An 11,612-nucleotide genomic window follows, 5' to 3' on the forward strand; every position below is an offset into this window, starting at 1 on the left:
GTTGTAGTATTTACAGTACTTCATTTATTTTTATGGCTGACTAATATTCCATTGTATGGATATACCATATTTAGTTTATCTCTCCATCAGTTGATGAACATGTGGGTTGTTTCCATTTTTAGGCTCTCATGAATCATGCTGCTATGAACATTTGTGTCAGGTTTTTATGTGAACATATGCTTTTAATTCTCTTGTGTGTATAAGAGTACAATTGTTAGGTCATATGGCAACTCTATTTAATTTTTTGAGGAACTATCTAGCTGTTTTCCACAGTGACTGTACCATTTTACATTCCCACCAGCAATGTATGAGGATTCCAGTTTTTCCACATCGTCACCAACACATTATTATCTGACTTTTTGATTATGGCCATCAAAGTGGATGTGAAATAATATCTCATTGTGGTTTTGATGTAGGTTTCCTTAATGACTGTATATGTTCAGTGTCTTTTCATATGTTTATTGACCATTATATATGTTCTTTGGGGAAATGTTTAGTCACTTCCTTTGCCCAGTTTTTAGTTAGTTTATCTGTCTTTGATGTTGAGTTGTAAGTTTTCTTTACATACTCTTGATTGTATCTGAGATCATTTTGGATATGCAACAGAATGCTTGGACTTTTTTCATCATTATCAGAACATACCAGTGGACAAAATACACTCACCATTGCTTGCCTCCTGCTTTGCACTTGCCCATCATTTTGGTAGAGCATGTTCCTCTCCAATTGGTGCTTGCTCTATAGTAATAATCAGACTTAAGTGCCAGGTAACATCTTACATTTATAATGTTGTGCTGTTGTCAGAGCATTTTCACAGACACTATTTTATTTGTGTTTTCAATTATTATCTTTGTTTTGTGGATGAGGAAACTGACTCTAGGGTTCAATAAGTTGCCCAAGGTCAGAAAGCTAATAGAATATAACTGAACCTTGCACTCACAAATTCTAATACTCACCCAGTGTTCTTTCCCTGGGCTGTCTCTTCCTAGTCTGAACTCCTTCAGTGCTGATCCTTCTGATCTTTGGGCTCTTTTTCATTCACTCATTATAAAACAGCCTTCTCTGATATGTTCTTATGCATTGACCTACCCTTTCCACCTTCAGTTAATCACTGGTGATCCTTCAATACTCTCAAATTGAAATGCCTAAATTGGACACAATGGTAGATTTGTTGGAGAGCATGTCTTCTCAGTGATTTTCTAAATCAGTACGTTTCCACTTTTTGTCTAGGTCAATCAGCTCAAAACCTCCATGCAGTCAGTTTTACAGGAGTGGAAGATTTATGATCAACTCTATGATGAAGTGAATATGATGACAATCCGATTCTGGTACTGCATGGAACACAGCAAGCCTGTGGTGTTATCATTGGAGACCTTGAGATGCCAGGTGGAGAACCTTCAGGTAAATTAACCAGAGCTTGGCATGGTGCATTATTGGCAGGAAATTACAAATGGGAGGAAGCACAGTAACGGGCATAACTGTGTTTGTGCCCTCCCACAGAGAAGCACAAAGCATGTTAAATAGCAGTTTCAAAAGAATAACTGGAAATTCCAAAATAAGTCACATGAGCCAAATCAGTAAAACATTGTAAAATGTTTGAATTTTGAGTTGAAAATGTTGAATCTTCCTTTATTTTCCATGTCCATATTATTTCACAATTTAAGGTTTTGGTTTTTGAGTGGCCTTTTTTTTTCAGTATGCCTAAGTGCTAAGTACTTTATATTACTTAGTACTTAAAAGTTCAGCCTCAAATAAAGAATGCCTTCTCCATTGTTTTCTTCACATTCCTAATAGTTTATCAGAGCTGTAAGATTTGAGTGTTATTGCTACATAGTAGCAAGTGTTGAGAAGCTGCCACCTTCTTTGGAAGTAGCTAGGCCATTCTGAAACTTAAATTTCTTGTTTGTGTCTCTTAGTCTCTGCAAGATGAAGCTGAGAGCAGTGAAGGGAGTTGGGAGAAACTCCAGGAGGTTATTGGCAAACTCAAAGGTCTCTGCCCCTCTGTTGCTGAAATAATCGAAGAGAAATGCCAAAATACTCATAAAAGGTATGCTTTCAGATATAATTTGAATGATAGATATCTTTATCTTAATGACTTGTGAAGAATGAGGGGGCATAGGCATTGTAAAGTCTTCTTCCTCCTCTGAGATGACTGGTTTCCTACTGTTCTGGTCTCTTCTGCTTTGATGAATCTAGTCTATGTAAGATTCTATGTCATGAGGGCTGTGACATCCCTTGTACAAGTGTTTGGTATAATTAGTCTAGAAATGGCCTGATAACAACCCCAGTGTACTCACTTACAGAGGGTATAGACCAAATGTCAAGTTCGATCTCGGAAACACCAAAGTCAGAGGCAGAAACAGACAAAGGAGTGGGCCAGATGGGCATCCTGCAGGGGGTGTTCAAACATCACTGGAAACATTATAAGGTGGAAGAAAGGGGATGTTAGAGTATCTATTGCAGAGGGCATTTGTGGGTTTGGAAGGAATTCTTTGATGAACTACTTATGGTGGGACATGAAAGCTCCCTTTAAGGAGTGTGGCCCTAGTTAATTGCAGGGCTTTTATTTTGATGAGTGGGATATAAAAGTTGGCCTCCAACCAACTGATTAGAGATAGGGATGAAGAGTTATGCTATCTTAAGTGTCCTTCCTGATTATTCCTGTATGCAGTTTCAGCCTCTCTTGTAAATCAACTTTGAACAAGTAATGAACAAGGGACCCCAAATTATATACCCTGCAGTGGTGCCCTTAGCTCTTGATCCAGTCTTTATTGGAAGAGGGGGAGGAGACAGACTAAGAGGAACCTGCAAATGCATCTGACTCCACATACAATATCAGGGCTACCATCAAAACGTATGGCAGGGCAGTCTGTTGGTAAAGGAACTCAGTTGTTACGCTGCACGTACACATTCACTTGTTGGCACAAGAATATGTTGGAAGGCATGTTGAAAAACATGCATAACAAAAAGACTGAAGAGAAGAACACTAAAATGCTAATAGTAGTTACCTCTAGATAAATGAGATGCCAAGCATTTTTTAACTTCCTCATGGATTGGTAAGTAGGTAGGATAGATAGATAAAAAGAAAGAAATATCTGGAGGGATTTTCTTTGCTTTTTGACAGTGAATATATGTTGTATTTATAATTAGGGAAAATATTATTTTAAAAGACAGTTCTGATAAGATTTTTGAAATGCATAAAAGTAAAGCAGTGTGCTATTTTCCACCTTTGATTCTTTAATCAGCAGGGTCGAGGATATTGTTGAGGATATTGTGGAGCAAACATTCTCATGTATTTCATGTTAGAATGTAAATATAATGCTTTCAGAAAGGAGATTGACCATTTATTCCCAAAGCCTTACAAATATTTACATCTTTATATTCTTTGACTCTGTAATTCTCCCAGAAATCTAGTCTAAGACTAATATCTTGAAATACAGAAAAAAAGCCTTTTGAATAAAACTGTATCTGAGCATTATCATAATAGCAAAAATTACAAATATCTTAACTATCCATACTAAACAGGAATTAAACTAAGGAATTTAGCAATTAAACTTAGGAAACAAAGAAAAAAAAACCCACAGACCATTTGTACAGCCATTTAAAATGAGGTTTACTTATTTTCTTTTATTACTAATGTGGGGAAAATATTTTTTAAAAGTTAAATGGGCCAGGCATAGTGGCTCATGCCTGTAATCCCAGCACTTTGGGAGGCCGAGGTGGGTAGATCACTTGAGTCCAGGAGTTCAAGACCAGCCTGGGTAGCATGGTGAAACCCCATCTCTACAAAAAACAAAAATTAGCCAGGCGTGATGGCATGCACCTGTGGTCCTAGCTACTTGTGGGGGCTGAGATGGGAGGATCGCTTAAGCCCAGGAGGTCAAGGCTACAGTGAGCTGAGATTGCACCAGTGCACTCCAGCCTGGGCAACAGAGCAAGACCCTGTTTTTTTTTTTTTTTTTTTTTTTTTTTTCAGAAAAAAAAAAAAAAAAAAGTAGGGAAGAAAGGCAAGATACTAGAGTCTGTATATGGAATAATAAAACAATTTCCTTTATTTCCACTTCTATGTAAGGAACATTTGTGTAAACAGATAATAAATTTTATTTGATATAAATACAAAGTTAAAACCTGTTTAAAGATAGCATATCTCTATAAACTGGGAGCCTCTTCATGTGGAGTCATTTTGTCAGGCATACAGTTCAGTGTTTTCTCCATCTTTGCCAAAGAGACATTCATAGGCGGGGCGCACCATGGTTCACACCTATAATCCCAACACTTTGGGAGGCTGAGGCAGGAGGATTGCTTGAGGTGGGAGGATTACTTGAGCTGCAGAGTTTGAGACCATCCTGGGCAACATATCAAGGCCCTGTCTCTACAAAAAAAAAAAAAAAAAAAAGTTTGAGCTCCCTTCATCACTCCCCTCTCTTAAAAAAAGAAAGAGAGTGAAACATTCATAACATCATAGGTATTTGTTGCCAATCATACATTTTGTAGTTTTTGTGCAATATTATAAAGTCAAGTAAATAGCCTAATTTGGATTTCTTTTTATATAATGGTTTCTATAATGGTGATGCCACTAATTTTAAAAACCATTTAACAGTGTCTTCTTAATGATCCATCTGCTAGTAACTTACCAGTAGAGTGTGTGCATTGTACTTTCGCTACAAGAGAAAGGAGAGAATGAGGGTTATGTTATTTGCGTTGCACTGACAGGTGGACTCAGGTGAACCAAGCCATTGCAGACCAGTTGCAGAAGGCCCAGAGTCTGCTCCAGCTCTGGAAGGCCTATAGCAATGCTCATGGTGAAGCTGCCGCAAGGCTGAAGCAGCAGGAAGCAAAGTTTCAGCAGCTCGCAAACATCAGCATGTCTGGAAACAACCTGGCAGAGATCCTGCCCCCAGCCCTGCAGGACATAAAGGTGGGTACAAAGCCCATTTGGAAAACCAAGGCCAAGTCAGCCCAACAGATGGGGTAAGGGACAGCCATGACCTGGGGACCAGACAGACCACAGGGACAGAGTAGTCAGGACAGGTGCTGTGAACTTGCCATGTAGGACATAGGCAAGGCTGGGAGGACCAGGTGGTGGCTCAGAGGTGACGTCTAGGCAGCAAATAGCTGGATCAGGGGGACTCAATATCACCTCGTTCCAAGTCTGTGCTTTCTCTCTAGTGTTACATCTCTAAGGCAAAAGCTTCATATGAAATCTGAAGTAAAAGCAAGTGTCTCAACTGAGTGTGACCCTGTAAGAATAATACATGTTGTATCTCTTGTTTTAGCAATAATCATGGACTTGGTGCCATGTTGCTAGGCCTTTTCTGTGGGTATAGTAAATTTCAGACTACATTAAAGACTTGCATAGTTTCCTCTATGGTGTTTTTTCTATTATTGTTAATGAACGCTCAGAAAGTGAATACTCTTTAGTTCTGAACTGAGTGAACAGATGCATTTTGTATCTTCTGCTACTGTAGGTCAAATCAAAACGTGGCAACCAATTTAGGTGAGAATCCAACAGATAATGTTCTGTACATCTGATTCACTTCTACCTGAGCTGATAATTTAAAAATAAAAAAACAAATTTTATGTACACAATATTTCCAGAATAGCCTTAAAATCAGCCTGATTAATAAAATTCTATAGTTTTTGCACGTGAATCCATTTATATCAGAAAGTCTAAGGCAGGGGTCAGAGTTGCATTGATTCTTGAAACAGCATGAAAGCAGATACCTAAACTGTTTGACAACTGAAATATAAAGTACATGAGTACTCAGGTTGTCTCCAGTTTCTATATACTAGAAGCCTCGGCTCTATTAGTCAGTGGTCACTTTTAGTTTTGAAATGACAAATTTCGGAAAAGCGCCAGTGATATACATCATTTCAAGAAAGCCCAGCCTTTTCAGCTATTTAAAATAAATAATAACAAAAGATCATGCCTACGTTTTCAGGGCAAATATTCTCCTAGATTTTGATGGAGCAGCAGCGGGTAGGGAATTGTGGTTTGAAAGGAGGAAGAGGTGTTTGCCATCCCTTTTTCTTCTGCAGGAGCTGCAGCATGATGTGCAGAAGACAAAAGAAGCCTTTCTCCAAAATTCCAGTGTCCTGGATCGACTCCCACAACCCGCAGAGTCCAGCACCCACATGCTCCTCCCGGGCCCCCTGCACTCTCTCCAGAGGGCTGCTTATTTGGAAAAGATGCTGCTTGTGAAAGCAAATGAATTTGAGGTTCATCTTTTCTTTCCATTCAAGTTTTAGTCTTAGACATTTGCATTCCATCCTCAATCCCTTGTATCCTTTGAAGCAGTAGTGCTTTACGGGCTGCTCCTTAGCAAAACTACAGACTGAAGCTGCTCCCAAATGTATACGATTCTAGCTTCAATCACATGGGCAGATCTTAAGCAATCATTTCTTCCTTATTGAAGATGTTAGTTCTAGAAGTCATATATGTATTATATTGCATACATTGTTCAGATCTCACAGTTATTTGGATTTCTGAGTCAAGTAATTGAGCCATAGAAGTAGCTGCTTAAAGCATGATGATTTGTCATATCTTCATATCTTCATTCACTTTTTTTTTTTTGAGACAGACTCTTGACCTGACACCCAGGCTAGAGTGCAGTGGCATAATCTTGGCTCACTGCAACCTCCACCTCCCGGGTTCAAGCGATTCTCCTGCCTCAGCCTCCCGGATAGCTGGGACTACAGGCAGCCACCACCACGCCTGGCTTGCTTATTTATTTATTTATTTATTTATTTTGAGATGTAGTCTCGTTCTGTCGCCCAGGCTGGAGTACAGTGGTGTGATCTCAGCTCACTGCAAGCTCCGCCTCCTGGGTTTATGCCATTCTCCTGCCTCAGTCTCCCGAGTAGCTGGGACTACAGGTGCCTGCCACCATGCCTGGCTAATTTTTTTGTATTTTTAGTAGAGACAGGGTTTCACCATGTTAGCCAGGATGGTCTCAATCTCCTGACCTCGTGATCCACCTGCCTTGGCCTCCCAAAATGCTGGGATTACAGACGTGAGCCACTGTGCCTGGCCGGCTAATTTTTGTATAATTAGTAGATATGGGGTTTCGCCACATTGGCCAGGCTGGTCTTGAACTCCTGGCCTCAAGTGATCTACCCACCTTGGCCTCCCAAAGTGCTGGGATTACAAGCATGAGCCACTGCTCTCAGCCTTCATTCACTTTTTATAAAGCCTTTAGTGCAGGAGCTGTCAACAAGCTACACAGAAGGCCACGGAGTTCCAGTATCACATCTCAGTACCAGCAGGAAAACAAACAAACAAAAAACCACATTTAACTAGTGGGACTGAGAGAACGGAGTGCTCACTGACTCTATGTGGTCTCCTCAGGCGGGTGATCTGTCCATTTGGGAAGGCTCAAAGGCACGAGTGAAAAATCAGGGGGCTTCTGAATATTTATCTATGATTCTTGAGATAATAGTGAACTTCTGGGTGTTGAAAACAACTTGAATTTACTTTTTTTTATTTTTTGTTTTTTGTTTGTTTGTTTGTTTGTTTGAGACAGGGAGACAGGGTCTTATTCTGTCACCCAGGCTGGCGTGCAGTGGCATAATTACAGCTTACTGCAGCCTTGACCTCCCAGGTTCAGTTGATCCTCCTGCCTCAGCCTCCCAAAAAGCTGGGACCACAGGCGCACACCACTATGCCCAGCTAATTTTTTATTTTTTGCAGAGATGGAGTCTGCCTATGTTGCTCAGGCTGGTCCTGAACTCCTGGGCTCAAGCAATCTTCCCACCTCGGCCTCCCAAAGTGCTGGGATTACAGCCATGAGCCACCGTGCCTAGCCAAAAACATCTTGAATTTTTAGCAGCTCCCAAGCCTGTGTTTAATTCTGTTTTATATGTACATGAAAATAGTTTCTAATGAAAATTTCTCTTGTTCTAGTTTGTTCTCTCACAGTTTAAGGATTTTGGAGTCCGGCTAGAATCTTTAAAAGGTCTTATTATGCATGAAGAAGAGAATTTGGATAGACTTCACCAACAAGAAAAAGAAAATCCTGACTCATTCCTGGTATTGCCAATATTTGTCTTTTCTAAGGGCTTAGACTCACCATAAGGTTAAAAAAAATAAGCTGATTACTGTGAACTTATGGAATGTTTGCATCCTAACTCACTCTTTTTTTTTTTTTTTTTTTTTTTTTTTGAGACGGACTCTCACTCTGTCACCCAGGCTGGAGTGCAGTGGCACGATCTCGGCTCACTGCAACCTCCACCTCCCGGGTTCAAGCCATTCTCCTGCCTCAGCCTCCCAAGTAGCTGGGACTACAGACATGTGCCACCATGTCCGGCTAATTTTTGTATTTTTTAGTGGAGATGAAGTTTTACCATATTGGCCAAGCTGGTCTTGAACTCTTGACGTCAGGTGATCCGTCTGCCTCGGCCTCCCAAAGTGCTGGGATTACAGGCCTGAGCCACTGCGCCTGGCCTAACTCACCCTGGAGCACAGTCATTTTTATGCCGTTCATTACTGTCCTCTTTTCCCTCAGGCCTAGAAAAAGTAGGACGACATAGGGATCTCTTCTAGTAATATGTCAGAGTAATTTGTAGTAGATGTTTTTTCATAATTACCGTCAGTGAACTGAAATAATCTAGAAATTGGCTGTTGTGATTAATTGAATTTTTCTGGTTAGTTTAATATAAAAAAAATTCTATTATGCATTTTTCTTTACCTTCGTAAGTCTAGTTTAGTAAACATAAATGACTGAAAGAATTAGATCTGGTCTTGTAACTCTCCTAGGAATCAATATTCGTAACTTAGATCAGCAGTCAACAAACTGTGGTGCACTGTCCATCACTGATTTTTTTTTAAATAAAATTTTGATGGAACACAGCCATGCCCTTTGATTTACATATTGTCTATTATAGTTTTCACGCTACAAGGGCAGAGTTGACTAGTTGCTACAGAGACCATATGGCCCACAAATGCCTAAAATATTTATGATCTGCCCTTTTACAGAAAAAGTTTGCTTATCCTGACCTAGAATATTACAGCAGAGTTCTGTAGTGGTAACTTCAATATTGTTAAGGATGTTTGCTTGTCAGCTTAGAAGCTGTCGCTGGAATATCTTTTTAAAAATGAAATTTTGATAAGTTTGCTTTCTTGCGATGTCATGTTCTATCAAAATATGGGTGTTTAAGTCCCTTGCTCTGCTAGAGTTATTTTAAGAATCAAATTTTCATCACTCTGTGCTTGACCTGTTTGTTGAAGGTCAGGTTATTGGCAGACTAAACGGGACTTAAAAGCCCAGAATTGGTCCTTTTTTAAAAAGCATGTTAGGCTGGGTGCAGTGGCTCACGCCTGTAATCCCAGCACTTTGGGAGGCCGAGGCAGGTGGATCATCTAAGGTCAGAGTTTTAGACCAGCTGGCCAACATGGTGAAACTAAAAATACCAAAATTAGCCAGGTGTGGTGGCAGGCACTTGTAATTCCACCTACTTGGGAGGCTGAAGCAGGAGAATCGTTTGAACCCAGGAGGCGGAGGTTGCAGTGAGCCGAGATCATGATACTGCAGTCCAGCCTGGGCGACAGAATGAGACTCCATTCCGAAAAATAAAAAATAAAAGAGCCTATTTTCTGTATTCTTCAGTGACAAAATCTGAGATCACTTTCTATTTCCTGGGCTGTTTGGGTGCTGGCCGTGTTGCAGGTTGGTATTCTAGAAGGCACAGCATTGAGATAGCTGAATTCAGGTCCCACTCTAACATTAGCAAGCTGTTTGACTGTGGGCAAGTCATTTGCCTGTTCAGGCCCCAGTTTTCCTTTATCTTTGAGATAAGGAGGGTTTTTTGTCATCTAGATATCTTATTGGCATCCAAAAACCTGTACTTCAATTTTTTAAAAATAGAATCATGTGCTGGCACTGACAGCCCAATCACCTGATATTGAACATTTGAATGAAGTGAGCCTCAAGCTCCCACTTAGTGACGTAGCTGTGAAGACGTTACAAAATATGAACCGGCAATGGATTCGGGCCACGGCCACGGCACTGGAGCGCTGCAGGTTAGAACATCCCTTCTCTGTCGTTGTTTCAATTAAGGTAAAATTAACGGCTTCAGCTCGGGAATGGCATTGTTAACATGGGTGTGTTTTGTTTTAAACCTTTGTAGTGAGCTTCAGGGAATTGGATTGAATGAAAAGTTTCTTTATTGCTGTGAAAAGTGGATCCAACTTTTGGAGAAGATAGAAGAAGCACTCAAAGTGGATGTGGCTAACAGCCTTCCTGAGCTCCTGGAGCAGCAGAAAACCTATGAGGTAAACCTGTGTTCTCTGCCACCCTTGAACCGCTCATCTGGGGCAGGAGTCAGGGAAAGATAGCTTTAAATAAAACACAGGGAGTGTACCTATCAGTCCCTAAACACAGAATGTATACCTTTAAGCAAATTCAGTTGTCAATTGGTCATTTGTAAAATTCTCGTACGTTTCATAAATTTCAACATTTACTGATCTATTTTATTAGGGAGAGGACTCCTAGATTTTCTGCAGTACATGGAAGCTTCTAGTACAACTTTGCTTCCACAAAATGCAAACATTATACCATTCTATCAAGAGTATAATAAAATACTTCGACTCATGTTTGTATTTTCACTCAATAATTCTCCATAGTATTAAAACACCTGGTATAATTATAACTGTAGCGTTAATAATTTCACAGGAGTTTCCTCAGTGCTTATGCTGACATGTATTTGAAAATACTCCTGGTGGTTATAGGCAGATCCTGCTTTTTTTGGTGGGGGGAGACAGAGTCTTCCTCTGTCACCCAGGCTGGAGTGCAGTGGTGCAATCTCGGCTCACTGAAACTTCCACCCCCCAGGCTCAAGCAATTCTCGTGCCTTACCCTTCCGAGTAGCTGGGACTATAGGCATGTGCCACTGCATCTGGCTAATTTTTGTATTTTTAGTAGACATGGGGTTCACCACGTTGGCCAGGCTGGTCTCGAACTTCTGACCTCAAGTGATCCGCCTGCCTCGGCCTCCCAAAGTGCTGGGATTACAAAGGACACATTTCAAAAGTGTGCAGAATTACTTCACTGCAACTTTTTAATGTAACTGATTGAAGTCTACATTGCTACATTAAGATCATCCAATTAAAATGAAATCACTCCTGCCAAAAAGCTGAGTGGCCTTAAGTAAGTTACTGAACCTCTTTATACCTTAGATTCCTCCTCTTCAAATGGATGTAATAATAGTGCTTAAATCCTAAGGCTGAGAAATAAATGAGACAATGCATGTTTTACAGTGCCTACCAAATTGTAAATGCCCAACAAATGGGTATTAGATGTAATTATTATTAGACCTGTTTGCTTTTAAGAATATATTCGTAGGTGATGTTGATATGATAGTTGAACATTTTTTGCAGTAGGTTCAAATAATATGAAAATTAATTATCCCTCATATCCTTTGTAAGCTTAGATTTTAATAGGAAATGTAGGTTCCGAGATTCATAAAATGAATTTTACTAGCTGATATTTTCTGCTTGGACTCATATACAGATGTTAGAAGCTGAAGTTTCTATAAACCAGACAATTGCTGATTCCTATGTCACCCAGTCCTTACAACTCCTGGACACAACAGAAATAGAGAACAGGTGAGCTGTCTGG

The 11,612-nt window shown here is 40.1% G+C and overlaps 1 protein-coding gene across 31 annotated transcripts in view; it reads left to right on the forward strand.

Moving 5' to 3' along the window:
* Window positions 1-11,612, forward strand: part of SYNE2 (spectrin repeat containing nuclear envelope protein 2) — a 370,575-nt gene that overhangs the window by 303,204 nt on the left and 55,759 nt on the right. For all 31 annotated transcript variants that reach the window (XM_016926198.4, XM_009427921.5, XM_016926202.4 and 28 more), the window contains 8 exons: window positions 1,228-1,398; window positions 1,914-2,044; window positions 4,711-4,915; window positions 6,037-6,216; window positions 7,901-8,026; window positions 9,861-10,015; window positions 10,123-10,267; window positions 11,505-11,599. In XM_016926198.4, coding sequence (XP_016781687.4) covers window positions 1,228-1,398; window positions 1,914-2,044; window positions 4,711-4,915; window positions 6,037-6,216; window positions 7,901-8,026; window positions 9,861-10,015; window positions 10,123-10,267; window positions 11,505-11,599 — 1,208 coding nt within the window. The remainder of the gene's footprint in view (window positions 1-1,227; window positions 1,399-1,913; window positions 2,045-4,710; window positions 4,916-6,036; window positions 6,217-7,900; window positions 8,027-9,860; window positions 10,016-10,122; window positions 10,268-11,504; window positions 11,600-11,612) is intronic.

This window comes from Pan troglodytes, chromosome 15, assembly GCF_028858775.2.
Source record: "Pan troglodytes isolate AG18354 chromosome 15, NHGRI_mPanTro3-v2.0_pri, whole genome shotgun sequence".
NCBI lineage: Eukaryota > Metazoa > Chordata > Mammalia > Primates > Hominidae > Pan > Pan troglodytes.